Raw genomic sequence first — 18,402 nt, forward strand, 5'->3', positions numbered from 1 at the left:
TCGGTCATTGGAGCTTCATTTCTAGCAGATGATTGATCAATCAATTTTACTTGCCTTCATTCATGAAACAGATGAGGTCTTAAGGGTCTGATTTGTACAAAACACAATTTTCTGAGTGCTAATTCTCTCACATTGTCAAGTGGTGCTTTCTGCTCTTACTTGCACAATTGAATCAGGTCTGATTTTCATAACCTTTGGTCTGATTTTAGGATTTTTCATCTCTGACTTTCTGTATTTGCAAGATTAATTCTATCTGAGTGCATTCTTCATGTGGTGATGCACAGATCTTTTCCCTTGTGTTGAGGATTCCCCATTCTTGGTTTATCATCACCTTATATTCCTTGTGCTCCATTCTTCATTTGTTTACAGCCATACCTGCAAAGACACACAATTTGAATTAAACATCATCATATTTCTGAGTATGAAATAATACTTAGGTCTGTTTGTGGTCTAAACTCAGAGAAATTAATCCACTGGAAATCGCATTTAAACCAAGGGTGAATGAGGTCTGATCACTTCCCAAAGATCTGATAAAATTGCCAGTGATCTGATAAAATTCCCAGTGATCAGGAACCAGCCTATTTGAGTCTTCTCTTACACAGCTTATCCTTCATCTCTTATGTGCTCTGATTTTATATAATTAAATGATGTTTTTTAGTTATGATAGATCACTCTCTAGGTCGATTTCACCGTGCTTTGATGCATTGATCAGAACTCTAATTGCCTGAATGATGTTCAAATGATGTGAAACACCTTCTTTATATGGGCGTGGATGTTAGGGGTCTCCTTTTTCACTCTATCCTCATTTAAGTGACATGTCTTTATTCAAAGGCCAGCTCCCTATCTTTCTTGGTGCCAGACCTTGCATTATGTTTCATCGTGGCTTATGCTGGGGATATTAGGGGTCAAAGGAAATGGTGGGGTGGCTGTTTCTTTTAAAATAAATAAATAAATAATATGTCTTAAAAAACTTTTACCTTCTTTCCAAAATTAAGTTTTGGTGGGCCCAAGCAATGATGTGGCAAAGGAATGTGAAGACTTTTAAAATTTCCATCTCAGATTTTTTGGGGCCCAGCAGGAGAGTCCTTAAAAAACTTATTTAATTCTCCATTTTTAGTTTAAATTGGGGCCCAAGCATTTTACTTGGTAGGAGGGATGGAGAGCTAAAGGTAAAGAGTTTGAAATTGGGAGGAAGACGGTAGAAAGGGAGTGGCATGTGAGGTGATGCTGTGGGGGTAGGCTAGGTTGCGTGGGGAGTTATAAGGGCTGCGGTGGGAGGTATAAAGGGTAGGGATGGTAAGTTAGAGAGGGGTGTAAGGTGTGGCTAATGTAGAAGGTGGGGTAGGATAGAAGGTAAGCTTAGGGGAATAGGGGGTGTAAAGGGTAAGGTAGGAAGTAGGAGGTGTGGTAAAATGGAAGTTGGAAGTGTAAGCTAGGATGGGATGTGTTGGTGTCTGTTTTATCATCTACTAAACATTAGGATAGGATACCCGAAGGTATTCTATCCTCTCCTGAAAAATCACTACTGATTCCAAGGTCTATATGTGCGAACAAGCAACTTTAGTGGAATAGCTTCTTGGGTAGTGTATGCTGAAATTTTCAAGGGGGACTTACGTTTGACAAGTATTTTGAACTGCTGGACTTAGATGGATTTAGCAATTTAGGCTCTTCTTTTTTTTTGGGATTTAGACTTTCAAAAGAAAGGGAAAAAGAGATAGGGTTCAGGAAGGCTAATCTAATCCTACGAATTCGGGAGACGGTATCAACTGGGTGCTCTCGAGGAACCAAACCTTGCTTCGCCACACTAGGGACAACTACACAAGGTCGGTGCAATCTTCAATGGGTTGTGCTTATGATCGAGATGTTGGGATGCACAGGGGATGGGCTCAGACTAACTTTACACGGCAAGATGGAAATCGTCCATTTACCAAAAGTGTGAGCGGAGATACACCATTAATTGACACTTATCAAATCCTTCGTTCAAATTAACAACAATGAAACCAAATCTAAATTAATTCTAACTAAGTGTTGAGGCAATTGAAACCATGTAAATCATTCAAATAATAGAGATTACAAAACAACGCACATGCAATATATTATCTGGAAATGACCTTAAGCAACAATACATCAAAAACCTCACTCTTTTCAAATGAGAGGAGGCAACCTTACATAGTTTCTCAAAAATAAATGAATGGCCGAGATCAAACAGCGATCAAGGGCCAAGATTGAAAGTCCTAAACCCTAATTAGGGTTTCCCGAAATACTATCAGTTGAAGCAAATGAAAGAGTGACAAGTGGCGCAGCTGCTAATTTTACTGAGGTGAGTGGCCACTTTCCTCTTTCAGAGATTCAACGTATCTGGACACCACGAGTTTGACCTCCTCCATGGTGACACTTGGCAAACCGCCAATCTGGAAGTCGATGAGATCCACATCGTCGGCGCATGTGGCAAGGATGCCTTCCCACTCCACTGCTTGGGTGAGGAAGTTGTCATCGATGGAGAGGAAGTTTGCAATCTTCGAAAGATCGCCTTTGTTAATCATCCCTGAATCTCGGAAGAAGCTTGCCTGAATCCTGGCTCTCAGGTTCTCTGCTTGTAAATGCTTCTCCCTTAGGCTTTCCTTCTTCCAGATCTTTGACGCCACACGGAATACCTTGCCCAAGATCTCTCTAACCCTTGCCTCTTTCTCAAAACACTTGGTCTCAGATTTCTTCAGAACCTCAATCCGAGTGACCAGAGCATAGTACCACGTGCCGAAGTCGTACCTGTCTCCTGTCTGTATGATGCCTGCATCCACTAAGCTCCTCTTTGACATGCCTCAGATAACCTTCAGGTGAGGGAGTATTTCATTTTGAATTTCATCCACTTCTTCCCAATTGGATGCTAGATCCTGGATACGATCAATCAACAAAGAAGTTGCCTCATGTGCTGATACTAAGTTTTCTACCATGGTGTCAGCAAGTATCAAAGCGTCTGAAATCCACTCCTTTTCTTGAGTGTATGATCCCTTCATATCATCATAGTCCTTCATTGATCCCTGCTGAAGAGGCTGTGGTGGAGTAGCCGGGACTTCATGGTTGAGCGGGCTGGTAAGATGGAGAACATACTTCTTCCACTGCTGGTTCTCTTCTTCCACTTTCTTCCTCTTTTCTTTTTCATGAGCCAGCCTCGTCTTTAGAACGTTGCAGGAGTCATCAAAATATTGGATCTCCTGGTCTTGGGTAGGCTTACCCATCTCTATGGTGGTAATCTTGTAATCATCTGCGGTGACATTGTCCCTAGTCTTCCCTTCTTTGGGCACTGCTATCTGGACTGTCCTGAATCCGGCACTGTCTCTTTGAATCAGGGAAAATTTCTTGGCTGGTTTGGGCGGTTTAGCTATAGCGGGTTCATTCACCTTCTTCAGGAATGCTGCGGTAACCTCCTCGGTTGAGTGGGCATCCTTGGGAACCTTGGCCTTTATCCTTGCTCTCAGCCAATCAGGAATGGTTGATTGTTCTACAGTGTTCCGATCAAACTCATCATCTGCTTCTCCTGGGTTCGCTGGTATGCCATCCAAGAAGATTGTAGGGGCTTCATTCTGCCCCCTGTCTGGAGTTCGGAAGACCTTCTCCACCACTTCCTCAACTGGCTGGGAAAGCACTCTTACTTCATCATCAATCACATAGATGTTCATCTCTTGCTCCCCAATTGTACTTTGATTAGGCGCAATGAAAGCAGCACTTAGGATGGAGTGACTTTCGCTGGATTCTCTTCTCTCACCTACAGCCCTCTTCCCTGTGACCTTTGTGGAGCTTCCACCCAACTCCTTTCTCTTTCGAGATCCAACACTTTCTGGATTCCGAGCATCACCGACTGAGGTACAAGGACGGACGGACAGAGTATCATCTACTCCCATTAATTCATAAGTTAAAACCACACCTTTGGCCTTCAACTATTTTGTCTTTTCAGACGCCCACCACCTTGAGTACTCAACCACCGACCTCATGAGGTCTGCTAGATCTGATTTTTCTACCTTTGTCCAATCTATCAAGACTAAGGGTTCATTCTTCATCTTCTCAAAACCCAACTACTGAAGTTCTAGGCTTTCTTCTACCTGATCGGCAACTATGAATACTTCCGTTGCTCTCACCATACTCAAAGGAATTCTTGACCAGAACCTCTTCCGGATCTCGAAACTATCGGCTGCATTAGCCCAGTCGTCTTCTAGATCCAGTCTGTGCTCAAACGTTGTCCCTTCGATCTTCTTTATCCTATGGAATGGTTCGAAATTTTTTCTTGCCTTGTACTGGTAGAAGGGATACCAGGCCAGTTCTTTCTCAGCGGTAGCTGCAGCCTGTGATGATGGACATGTTTCCAGCCCATTACCAATTGTAAGTGAGGATGTCCCTGCCTTCTTCTGCTTATCCCTTTGAATCACTATATACTCCTCCAATTGTCTCACAACCTCGAGCAACACCACTCGGTTGGTAGGGTAAGCTGGAAGCTTGTATGGGGGCCCAGAGAATCCCTGAATTCAGAGGTATGTGAACTTTGGATATTGGATGTACCAACACCCGAACCGATTGATGAAGTCCATAGACTCTTGAGAGAGCCTCTGGTGTAGGCCACCTTGAAGGGTCCGGGTAATGTGCATCAGGAAGGTATCATTCACCCTTTTGAAATGGAACTTCTCCTCCATATGGAGCTGGGGATAGCAATCATATACTAGAAATTGGTTCTCCTTGTTCCCAACTTCTCCTCTACAAGTGAGACCTCTGTACCTGTAGGTCCTGGCTAAAGAATAGAACAAGTAAGAACTCATGAAGAAAGTCCTATTCGCCTCCAGATTCCTTAGCTGGTTGTCTAGGTTGTCGCTGATCATATGGGCTCAGTCTATCATTTTTACTCCATTGATTATTTCATTAATGAAATAATACATCCAGGGTTCGAATGGAGGTCCTTGAGGATTTCCTATTGTTCTATTGAGCAAGACAATCATGTCCCCAATGTCCTCCTTGAAGTATGCTCGCACTAGGCTCTTTCTCTGGAGTTTGGAGGCGCCCTTCCTCGGCTTGTCTAGCCAGAAATGATTAACTATGGCATCATATTCTTCCAGGTGGTCGTGGTACAGACTGTCAGCTTCGTCCTTGGTCATATATACTGCGTTGTGGTACTTAGGGATCCTGAAGGCCTCTCTGATGGCCTCATTGCTGACATTCACCAACACTCTTCCATCAGGTGTAACAATATCCTTACTGATGGGGTTGTAGTGTTTGGCACATTCAACTACTAGTTCATTGCACTGCATGGTGGGGAGGAAGCCGACAGCGTGCACGATACCACTCTTCATCATTTTTCGCGCTATGGTGGTAGGCACAAGGTTGTCTAGACCAAACATTCGCTTCTTAAACTCCCTCAGATTGATGTGTTCGAGGTTGGTGTCGCTGATGTTCTTCCACTTGGAAGTCATCCTCGACTCTGGAGGAGCATCTTTGTCTACCTGGAATTTCATAATGTCTAGGGCCTGCAGGCAAACGATGGGAATTTTAAAGTTAGAAAATGATTTGCAAAGTTTTGAAAATAACGGGGCTGCGAAATGGCTAAGTGTTGGAAAATTTCCATTTTTTTTTTAATTCTCATACTTAGCCATAAAAATCGAATTTTCACCTTAAAACCCTCAGTCTTAAAGCTGGTTGTGGTTACCGCCAAGTGTCAAAACTTTCAAAAAAATTCATACTTAGCCAAAAAAAATGATTTTCTTCCTCCAAATTTTTTTGAAAAAAATCATTTATTAAATTTTGGAAAATATTCAGAAAATTCACAGTTTTAATTTCACCTCTGACTTGGATAGGAGTAAGGCTAGACTTTTCTCCAAAATATTCAGAAAATTCAGAAAAGATGCCTTTCTCCAGAAATCTGTAAGCCTTTTGCCAAAAATATTATCCCACTTCCAGCAATATCTAGAATTTTCTCCAGATGATCTTCAAACTGACATACTTTACTAAGCTCTCCTTAGTAATTTTGAACTTCTTGGTGTAATAATGAATTTGATAATGAAGTATTTGTAGACAAGGTTAAGCAAAACCCCTAAAATCATCCAACTCATACTTCTAATTCTAAAAATAAAACTTTCCATTTTGATTTAAGTTTAAAGATATTCATCAATCCTCCAATATTCCTTTTCAAAAAAAACTTTCCATTTTGAATTAATATCTCAATAATTTTCCAATATTCTCTCAATATTCTCTTTTTTTTTCCACAAAAAAACTTTCCATTTTGGATTTATTTTTGAGGATTTTTTATTTATTTAGATATTTCTTCATTTTAGATTTAATTTTGAAATCCCAGTGGATTTAGTGACATCACTGGCATCTTTGTTTGACTTTTCAATGTGTAGGTGGATTTTTTCGAATTTTGAATTTCCATTTTCAAGTTTTGGCGCACTTTGCCAACCTCTCCAAGTTATGGCGGACTTTGGCTAGAACTCCTTCATGGCCTCCATTAAAGTGAAAATTTGGCTAAGGCATTGGGGCGGACTTTGACCCTTGCTCCCACATGGCCTCCTTCGCCTTGGCGGACTTTGGTGTTGACTCCTCCATGGCCTCTCTAGGTGGGGCGGACTTTGGAGTGAGGACCTTCATGGCCTCCTTTACCTTTGGCGGACTTGGGACTTGGCACTCATGTGACCTCTCAAAGGCATGGGGCGGACTTTGGAGAGTGCTCCACCTTGGGCGGACTTTGGTGTTAGCTCCTTCATGGCCCCTCTAGCCTTGGCGGACTTTGAGGTGTGCTCCTCCATCACTTGGGCGGACTTTAGGCATCCCTCTTCTTGCTTGGGCGGACTTTGGTGGAGGCTCCTTCACCTTGACCTTCCTAACCTTGGCAGACTTGGCTCTTATATCTCTCCACATGCTTGGGCAGACTTTGAAGGTGTCTCCCACATGACCTCCAAATGCATGGCGGACTTTTGGCTTGGCACCCATGTGACCTCCCAAAGGCATGGCGGACTTTAGACTGAGCACCCACATAGCCTTCTAAGGCATGGCAGACTTCAGGCAAGGCTCCTTCATGGCCTCTCTTGCATCGTGGTGGGGTTTGAACCTGCAAAAATACTTCAAAAACCTTTGTTAGCCAAACTTAGCATAATTTTTAGAGAAACTTCAAAATTTCACAGTTTAATCTAATTTAACCGGATTAACTTGAAATTTGAAATCCATGCTTAGGTGGATCATCTGAAGCAGCAAAAAAGCCTAAAATCTAGGGATTTAGCTTTTTAGATCGAAACTTGGAATTTTCAAGTTCCGGTCGAAGTTGGTCAGTGGTACAAGTGTAAACCCTAGGTTTGCATCCCGAAAAAGCAAAAAGCAGACATCCCTAAAAAATAGGAAAAACTTTCTAAAAATAGCCATATTGGGGATCGGGCTAAAAATGCCAAAAACGAAACTTCCTAAAAAATAGGAAAAAGCAAAAAAACAAACTTTCTAAAAATAGAAAGTTGTCCAAATTCGTCCAAATCGATTGCGATCTTCGTCCTTTGGCCTTTCTAAGCACTCTGGTGGTGTTCATACTCCGGAATCACATAACTCGCAAAAACTAACTTTCAATCGTTAGGGCCTGAAATGCTTTGAACTGGACAAGGCTTGGTGAAACTGCAGCAAAAGGTCACAGGACGCTAACAAAACCCTAGAAAGCTAGAAAATTAGAGGGTCCCCATTTGCAATGGGGCGATGTGTGGAAAAGGTCACAACAGGATGGAAGGTAGTGAAGGGAGGTTAGGATGTAGGATGGAAGGGGTGTAGAGGTATGAGGGTGGAAGATGTAGGTGTGGGCAAAGGTAGGTGTAAATATAGGTGAAGGGTAGTGGATGAGTATACTAGGATGGGAAGAGGGTTAGGTAGCTGTAAATCAACCCTTGCGTCAAATAGGCATTGCTCTACCTGAGCTCTTGACTAGTTTGCATACTCAACAAACCAAGAGTTAGCCATAAAGACAACTCTCTTTGGAAACTTACTAAGCAATTTGTGTGAAATAAAGTTTTCAGTGGTTCCCGTATTTGAGTATTATGATGGGGACACCATAAAGTGTACCTGGGGTTTCCATCGGAGTAAACTTATACTCCGCTTGCCTATTATCAGCTGTCGCATGAATCCTCTGTTGGAGAGCTCTTTGTTGAGGTGGTAGCTCAGTCATGCCGAAGAAGGTAGCTAATCTTCTTGGTATAGAATATGAACCTGTGACTAAAGGGGTGGTCCAATTGGATGGCACTTCTATTAAGACAGTTGGTGTTGTTAAAAATTTGAAGTTAACCTTGCATGCATGCCCTGGTTGCACTATCTTGCAAGACGTATCAATCATCGACCTCCCTGCTTTCTTTGCCATCTGCCTGTCTAGAGATTTCACTGCTAAGATAGGTGGGTACCTGTCTTCTGATTGGTCCCACATACTATTTCGAACAAGGTATGGTACCAAGGTCACCATAAGGGCAGAGCCCATTGCCCAAAACCACATTGAGCCCTACACCCCCAACCCTATAAACATGAATTGCACTTTGCATGAAGAGGGGGAGGAGTGTACTGTTCGTGAGCCTGCCACTCTTTTTCTAGAGGTTCTTGATTGCTTGCTGGACGAATGGGCCAATGCTTTTTAGTTTGATCCATTAACTGAGAATGAAGAGACTGGGCTTGGCACCTCATCAAGACATAAGGAGACTCAGAGGGGTTATGGAGCATGTTTTTTGATGGTTCAAGAAACAAGAACGGTGCAAGTGCTCGTGTGATGCTTGTTTCTCTTGAGCAAGAGAAATATTTCTTCTCTTTTAGGCTTCAATTTGGTTGCACCAACAATGTCGCTGAGTATGAAGCCCTAATCCAAGGTCTCCAACTTGCACAAAGCAGAAAGATCAGATCTTTGCAAGTATTTGGAGGTAGTGAGTTGGTTGTTAATCACATCCGAGCTCAAAGTGTAGCAAAAAACAATCTACTCAAATAATACAAACACAGGGTTTGGGATTTGATTGAAGGATTTGAGGCCTTCAATATCCAAAGCATTCCTAGAAATCAGAACAAGTATGCTGATAGGTTTGCAGCAGTTGGTGCTCAATTCGACATACCAGTGCATGTTGCAAGTGAGAAGGAGCAACACATCATGCTTGTTGTGAGGCCTGCTATCCCAGGCAATCAGGTAAATTGGCAAGTGTTTGAAAGCGATCAGCATATCGTCAACTTCTTGCAAAATGAAGCAGAGTTTTTTGCTAAAAATCAATCTAAGCTGCAAGACCAATATGGAGATCAAATCATGCAGCTCAACTCCAACAAGTTGCCTAAAGGTCTAGTTACCTTGGAAGGCATTTTCAACTCGGATGATCAGTTGAACAAGAAGATTAACTTAGCTGCAAAGAGGGGGGATTACAAGCCGGTTGTTGTCGCCGAAGGTAGGTCTCTAAACTTGGGCAAGGTGTGTTCCTCAATCGAACAAGAGGCCTTTGTTGAGCTTTGTCAAAAGTATGATGACATAGTTGCTTGGACCTATGAAGACTTGAAGGGTTTTGACCCTAGCTTAGCCCAACATACTATAGAGCTAAAACCGGATGCAAAGCCAGTTAGACAAAAGCAAAGGCCAATAAACCCCAAGATTGAGCCACTAATGAGGAATGAGTTGACCAAGCTCATAGAAGCCAATATCATCTTCCTTATCAAGCCCTCCTCCTGGGTGGCCAACCTTGTTCTTGTAAGAAAGAAGAATGGGGAAATCAGACTATGTGTAGACTTTAGGGATCTCAATAGAGCCTCCCTCAAGGATCACTATCCCCTTCCCTCTATGGAGCAGATTCTCCAAAAGGTTAGTGGCTCGGAAAGATTGTCATTCTTGGATGGGTATTCGGGCTACAATCAAATCTTGGTCCAAGAGTCAGACCAATACAAGATTGCATTTACTACTAAGTGGGGTACCTATGCTTGTTGCAAAATGCCCTTTGGGCTAACCAATGTAGGTGCCACGTTTCAAGGAGCAATAGACATGGCTATCAAGGGGGTATTAGCAAAGTTTGTGCTTGTATACCTTGATGACATAACTGTTTATTCAAAGCATGTAGCTGACCATCTTGGTCATCTTGAGCAGGTGTTCATGAAATGCAGGGAGTATTGTGTTTCCTTGAACCCCAGCAAGTGTGTATTTGCTACTGATCAAGGAAGATTGCTAGGACACATCGTATCCACGGAGGGTTTGACCATTTATCCAGAGCGAGTGGAAGGTATTCTTTCTCTTCCACTCCCCAGTCACAAGAAAGGATTGCAAAGTTTCCTTGGTAGGATCAACTTTGTGAGGAGGTTCATTCCCAACCTTGCCACCATGGTAAAACCCCTCACTTCCATGTTGAAGAAAAACTTGGCTTTCAGTTGGACCAAGTAGCGAAGGGCTGGTTTCGAAGAAATCAAACAAGCAATTGCTCAGTCCCCTACTCTTGTCAATCCTAATTATGAAAGGGATTTTATCCTCTATACCTTCGGAGGAGAATCCAACATCTCAGCTGTCCTAACACAGTTGAACAATGATAATTTGGAGCAACCTATTGCTTTCTTTAGTGAGGGGCTAAAGGACTATGAGCTTAAGTATAGCTATATAGAGAAGCAAGTCCTCACTGTTGTAAGGGCATTAAAAAAGTATAGACACATGTCCAACAACAGGATCCAGCTCTTAGTTCCACATGCAAGTGTCAAAGATTTCCTTCTAAACAAAGATCAGCAAGCTTGTAAGAGGCAGGGGCCTATGTGAACAACTTGTCTCATCTTCTGAGACTACTTCAGAGGTCGCCCTTGTGTTACAAGAGGATCAACCAAATGGCAACGACACTCACTTTAGTTGGGTAAGTGATACGAACGAACCCGTACCCGTACCCAAGATTTTTTTCTTTTTTGGCCGAATCCGCGGATCCGTACCCGAATCCGAACCGGAACCGGTAACTTAGGGAAAATCCATTAAATAATTAAGTGTGTTTTCTAAGCATAATAATTTAAAAGACAACTTAATTTAATCTAAGCAGATTAAAGTGGTGTTTTATGTCAACATCAAATTATAAATTTAAGTCACTTAATTAATAAAAAGGAATTCCAAGAGACAGGCAGTGGGCGAACGAGGAGTCGCAGGGTTGAGTTATTTAATAACTTGGAGAGGCTCATTTTGGTATGCTAGGTTTATGTTTGGAAATTGTTTCTCTCGGAGATTTTCTGGGAAGCTCTTGTTTTCCAGCAGGTTTGAGGATGCAAACCCTTGAGCTTGGAGGCAGTGGACGGAAACCCATTGTCAGTTGGAGTTATCATTTAGGTGGCTCACTTTGTGCTTCAAGTTTAATTTGCTGGTTGTCCAATCCGACTGTAAATGCTGTGGTTAGGATAGGTAATTTCTGCTGTTGTTCTACTGAGGATTTTAATGCAATGTTGATTTCTAATTTCAGAACTGTTATTTCAGTCTGAAAATCAATGAATTTTAGTTTAATTTGATGGTGTTTTGAAAACAATTGCATGCAAATTGTTGTTTAAATTTTTTGTGGATCATTTGGTAAAAATCTGGAAAATATCCTAGGGGAATATTTCATCAACATTCAGTTGTGAAGTTGACTGACACGATTGAATATGGATAAGTTTCCCACAACCTATACAACATCTCCACATCTGCATAACAGTAGTGGAGCCATGCAACATCTACCCCCTGTTAGTTGTTTTCTCAACGAATTACCATCTGAGGAGTAGAAATCTGAGCAGTTCCGCCATTTGCTTTCAGTACTATCCCACCTTTTTGTTTTAACTACAGCGTTCCAAATACAGTTATAATTGGGGGTTTCGTCGACAACCTTGAAATCAGCAGGCACCCATCCGTCCAAAAGACGAATGTCACCACTATGCTCTTCGTAAGAAGGGCTAATCCTCTTTGTTGGCAGTTCACATTTCTTAAACATGCTAAATTTGTTCCGATTTCTTTAACTGTTTCTAGACGGTAGCCCTGGGGCATCAATGGTCCTCCATTCAATAGAAACCTCTGTAAATTTGTCTTCGAATGAAGACGTCACAAATTTGGCTTAGACAAATCTGATCGGATTTCTCTGAACCCGCTTTGATACCATGTTATTTTTTTATGATCAGATTTGCAATATACAGAAACACAAAAATACAACACATGAAATAAATAGAACACACCACATATCCTGGGAAAGCCCTCCTTCTCGAGGGAGAAAAACCCAGCCAAGAATATATCTTTTATATTAAATTGATTGATCAAAATGAAATGATCATCACCTTCTATATATACAAAGTAAGGTTCCTTTTCTCAAGCAAGGTGACTCTTCACAAGAGCCAGCCTCATTCAAGAACCAAGGTGACTTTTCATCTTGGGTCGGCCCTTATAAATATAAAATAATAATTTGCAATAGGTCGACTTGCTTCTAGGAATACCTCCTGCAGCTATAAAACACTAACATATAGTAGTTTCTGTGTGCTAAGGCTAGCATAACCAATATTTGCGATTTATGTTGACAGTTGAGAGTTGATATAGTGCATGAAAAGATACCTGGATTAGGGAGGTGTACACAATGTTTCGTGTCATTTTGACTGGCTAAGTCTAATCAGGCAAGATACCCTTTTGCTAGCGATATCATCCTTACATTCAGATCAGCAACTTATGTTCATGCATTAGAGTAGACTAGTTAACTTTTTTGGGAAATCTGAAAACATGTCATACACAATTTTCTTGTGTTTTGACTTTTAAATGTAAAGAGTGTAATTAAAATGTTCTTTGGATCTTTTATTTCTGTTTAGTTTTTGTATTCCATCTTTTGTTTCTCTAATCGTTCCAGCCTCTTTTAGTCTTTATTACTTCTTTTTTTCCTTTTACATTAAAAAAATAAAATTCTTGCATTGTTGTCCTCTTGTATCCATTTTTGAATACCTTGTTGTCATTGGGCTCATTCTCTTTCTCTAGGTTTTTGTTGCATTCCTTTCCATGTCTTTTTTGACAATTAATTGAATAACTACCATTTTAAATTTCTCCTATAAGATACCTTATTCTGTATTGATTCATCAACTGTGATATACCAAGTATTTATTTTCATTTATATTGTTTAGGTCCTTTTTGTTTCTATCTTTTCTCTCTTGCTAGCTTTTGGTGTTCATGTCTTCACCTTCCCTCTTCCTTATTAAGGATCATTCTCAGCAATCTGTACTCATTGTTATAAAATTCTTGATGATGGATCACAGAGTAATCTAAAACATTGATGTGTGATGTGAAAAAATATTAGACAGTTTGAGCCAGAAGCATGGTCTTGCACTGTCATGTACCTGGATATATTGTCTCCAATATAATCAGAAGCCAATTTTGGAAAAGATGGAACACTTATTTGTGATTCTTACTTAGTTGGCATATCTTTCTGTTATTGTTATCTATTTCTTTAGGTGCAATTTTTAAGCAATTTTTAAAGATAAAATGCATAACAAAAGATCAAATCAATTATTAAGGGAAGCTGTTTGATGGAAGTAAAATAAATGATGGGATTAACTGTTAAAACAGTTGAAATTGATAATTTATTCAATTGTAGCTCTGAGAACAGGATTTCAATTTGCATGAATTGGAAAATCCAAAATCTTCCTGGAGAAACACATCAAAAGTGGGGAAAAGCAAATACAAATAATTTATCGGCATTCAAATGTCTTGAATTCTATATTGTGCAAAACTAACAACTAATTAGGGTTACATATTTTGCAAGATTCTTCCTTTTGGTGGTCATGTTTGGAAGACAAGGTTACATTGATGTTTAAGTATTCATTACAATGTGCACTTGTCTTTTCATCCACATACTGAAAGTACTTTATTTAGAGTGGTCGAGATGCAGGAGATTCTTGATCAACAACTGGCGGAGGAAGCAGCTGAAGCTGAGGGGGGAGGGGTGATGGCTGCAATAAGTAATCCTCGGAGATCTACTAAGTAAGATTTTCTCATTTGTTTCCTATTTCCTTTCTAGTCAACAACATATTAATTGTGCAATTTCAAATATTGGTCCTGCTTTTGCTCCAATATTGACTGATTTATATTCTTCTCGTCCAATGCACTAAGTTGTGTTATGGAGAGACTGCAATTAAGAATTTTTTTCACACAGTGAAATGGTTATGCTATTATTAAAATTCTTGTTTTACCTGCATAGTTGGCTTCTGTAAGGCAATAAATAGTGTTTTTGCAGAGTGAAACTTAGTGTATTGTAATCTGGCCATACAATCCATTTGAAAAACATAGCAATATGGTCTCTTCAGCATATTGTCAACTTTACTACCTTGAAAGTTGAAGACTATAAAGGAGCTTCAGATTAATTTTAGATGATTTGGGATACTGAATTATGTGATTTCCTTATGTTTCTCCTATACGACACTGTTATCTTTTCAAGAAATATGTTTGAGTATATAAACTTTAATCTTGGAACCTTACCCATACCAATTTATGTACTTTCTCAAACATATTTATCTAGGAATTAATGCTACCAATATAGGAGGAAACCTAGATGTTCCCAGGGGGAACTTGAACTAATGCAAGGGCATCTTGGGGTTAAGGCACTCATCGTTGCCAAAAATGTGTTCCGTTTTTTCAATTTTGGTTTGTTTTGTTAATTGTGGTTTTCAAAATCTGGGTGAGTACTCTTAACTTCTAAAATTAGAATTTCAAAATTCAAATGGCTTTCCTTCTCAATTTGATGTCCACATTAGAAGGAATCTTTGATGGCCTTATTGGCACTTGTCTAAAGGTTCATGTTGCTCCAAGGAAGTTGAAAACTCACATTTCATGATGTTGCTTGGGTTTGTGGGCCAGATTGCATATTGCTGATTTCATTTGGATGCCTTTGGTATTGTCTAAAGTGCCCTCATGGAGAGGAGTTATTCTTTATATAATTAGTTATCTCCAAAAATCATTCTTTTAAACCAGAATGCTTAAAGCTTTTGAGAAGTGGGAAAGATTTTAAAGCAGAAAATAATCATAAAGAAACAGAAAATCGAAGTTACAAAAAACCTAAAAATAGACCTTCTTGCCCCATTGAGTAATAGAACTTCTAGAAACAAAAAAAATAGAACTTTCCCCATCGAGTAATAGAACTTCTAGAAACAAAAATGCTTTGAATAGCCATGGCTAGAAACAACAAATTAACACATGAATACCCTTTGTGATTTCAAAATAGCTTTCCCCTTTTGAAACTTGATGGATCCTCAAATAAAGAAACTTTGTAAAATAAATAGAAGCTAAAAATAGAATGCATGAACCTCTTTGTGATTCTTTGGAAAAGCAAACATGCTAAAAATAGTAATTCTTGACAATGATTTTCTTTTTCTAAGACATGATGAATCTTTTGAAGAACCGTTGACAATTTCACTAACCATGGAAGTCCTTTTGTAGCAAGTCCAAAACACTAAGATATATGAGCAATGGGCAAAAAGCAATTTTAGACTTTATGGCACCCTTTCTATTGGCTTTTGTCATTCAAACATTGGCAAAACACTGTAGGGATCGCTCTTTCTATTTGCTTTAGTTTATAATGGTTAGTTAAGTCTTGGGATAGACTTTATGAATTATTTTTTGTTCTCTTAGTGAAGTTCTTATCCTCTACTTTCTTCATTGTCAATTTTAACTCTTATTTAAGGAGACTTTCACTTCTTAATAAATATCAAATATCTTGGTAATCTAGTTTCAAAGCCCAATTGACACCTCAGGATTGGTGAAGCTGTGAATTCTACAGACTGTTGTAGTAATGAATTTCATGCACACAACACAAAAGAACGTGCCAAAGGAAGCTGTACTGATTCATGCAAGGGTTTTTGGCGATTTCTTTGAACAATTTATGTTTTTTCATTAGAAGGATTTTGTGGGTTTTTTTTCCCATTTTTTGGGTAGATTTTTTTGTTAAGTGTATAGCTTCCATCGGATTGAATAAATCAATATATATATATATATATATATATATATATATATATATATATATATATATATATATATATATATATATATATATATATATATATATATATATATATATATATATATATATATATATATATATAAACATAAATGTAGATATATGCATAGATGGCACACTCGCAGAGTTTCAAAAACTTGCTGAGTTTTTGAGCTTTGTGAGTTTTTATGACTTTAACTTGCAGCAAAAACTCGCCGAGTAATCGTCGAGTTTTTTGCAAAAACTCGCCGAGTTTCTTTAAAAAACTCAGCCAGACTAAAAAAAGAGGCCCAAACATGTCAAAAAATTATCATTTTTTGTTTTTTCAGGTCAGTTTCATTCTCTTCATCAGAATATACACATGAAATATAACATTTAAGTATAAGTGGCATTTCAATATGTCTTTTTCCTTTCTTATACTTTATAACACCCGACGCCTTTATAAAATAATAAAAGTATTTTTGGCCACAAGGGGCGATGCCCCTTGACCCCAACTTGGGGGCGCTGCCCCCAAACCTGTTGACGTGTATTTTGTACACAATCATACACAGAATAAAATACCTAAAGGCATCTTATCCTCTCTTGAGAAAATAGTCTCTAACTGCTGAAGATTCGCGTAAAGGATCAGTTAGGTAGACTCCAAGGTTCTTTGATGTAGGGTCTCTACGTGTGGACAAGCTCCAGTGGTATGATGTGATTTGCTGGAATCACAAGGGGACTTACATTGAACTTCCGATCTGCTTTGCTGGACACAGGCTCTTACTAACTTAGATTAAAAAAATGGAAAAAGGATAGAGGGCGAAGAGAGGATCTAATCCTAATACTAAGAATGTAGGAGCAATGACTTGACCTTTTGATGAAACTCTAACTAGATCTTGTTTTGACATCAATGGAACATCTACACAAGACTAGTGCGATCTTCTAAGGGAGCTTTATGATGTTCAAATTATCACCGCAGGCATAGATACCATCCAAGTTGATGCATATCAATGAAGAGGCAACAAATTGAAATTGAGCTTAGGCTGAATGATTCCAGTTGACTACGCAAGGCAAGTCTGCAATCAACAAACTGCTAGTAGTATGGATGTACGAATTCCACCATTAATCAATCACATTTCCTCCATTCATCTAATCATCTACCATCTAAGATTGAAGACTCAACAAGAAACCATGCAAATTGCAAGAAAAACGACATATTTCACCATTACTTCAATGAAAATGGAGTTTGTTTACAATCAATAGCAACAATTTCTTGCCTTGTCCTCCTATTCTACTCTCTAACTACTTTCAACTATTTACAACTCTCTCTAATTCTATCTAAAAATTTCTCTTTACAAAATGAAATGCCTGGGCTTATATAGTGCCCACAATACAATTTGATGGCTTAGATCAATTCAAGATCAATGGCCAAGATTTTACAATGAAAACCCTAATTAGGGTTTGTTACAACCATTACATAACATTTAATGCTTGACCAATGATAAAATTGTATTGCTTGGACACATGTCCCTTTTAGAAAAATCGACCAATGGATAGCCGGGGTAGGTACATCGGAGTTTGTGCCACCTTCCATGAGTTAAGTACATTGAATCTGGACATGCTGAGGTGGACTTCACTGACTGGAGGAGTGATGACTGGGATGCCACCTCATCTGACACTTGAAGCTTGCTAGATATTCAATTTGATGTCGTTGAGAGGCTATCTTTAATTAACTCTTGTTCTAACTCCTTTTGTCCTTGATGTGCAGGATGATGTACCTCGCCTTGGAACGCTGGATTGGAAGAGGTCGCCCTTGTCTTGGCTTGATCGTCCTGGCGAAGACCGTCCTTGATCCGGCTTGATTTTCCTTGAAGAGACCTCCATTTGACGCCTACACAACATTTCAAAATTAGTAACATGATTTAGCAATACATAACATAAATTAGAGAGCAAATTTTAGGAAACTTAATGATAAGTCCTTTATTAATCATTTCCTAAAAAAGACTGAGCTAAGGAAAAACAAAATTTCAAAATCCAAAATTAAGGAAATGACGATCAACGTTCAAAATCAAAACAATAAATCCATATCGTCATACCTCTTTGAGAGCTTAACTCTAAAATGCAAAATAAAGGAATTCGCCTAGGCAAAATTTGAAATTCGATAGTCTTGATGTGATCTTCAAAAGAACGTTCCTCTTATCAACTTCGCCACCCTTCAAGTCTTGGACGTGATTTCCTCTTCAAGTTAGCAATTTCGCCATCTTTGATATGTCTTTGACGTCCTAGGCAACTTCGCTCAAATGGAAACTTCAAGTTTGCCTCTCCTTTGGATAATAGTTTCGCACCACCTTTGATTGAATTCGCTCCTCTTCTTGAATGATAATTTCGCCCTTCCTTTGTATGAAATTCGCTCCTCTTTTGCCTTCTCCAAGTTGCATATGAGAGATGATAAATGATGATGTGA

The 18,402-nt window shown here is 39.4% G+C and overlaps 1 protein-coding gene across 2 annotated transcripts in view; it reads left to right on the plus strand.

Moving 5' to 3' along the window:
- LOC131031580 (exocyst complex component SEC6) overlaps nucleotides 1-18,402 on the plus strand; it is a 269,379-nt gene that overhangs the window by 117,993 nt on the left and 132,984 nt on the right. For both annotated transcript variants that reach the window (XM_057962728.2, XM_057962729.2), the window contains exon 9: nucleotides 13,844-13,951. In XM_057962728.2, the coding sequence (XP_057818711.2) occupies nucleotides 13,844-13,951 (108 nt within the window). The remainder of the gene's footprint in view (nucleotides 1-13,843; nucleotides 13,952-18,402) is intronic.

This window comes from Cryptomeria japonica, chromosome 2 (assembly GCF_030272615.1).
Source record: "Cryptomeria japonica chromosome 2, Sugi_1.0, whole genome shotgun sequence".
NCBI lineage: Eukaryota > Viridiplantae > Streptophyta > Pinopsida > Cupressales > Cupressaceae > Cryptomeria > Cryptomeria japonica.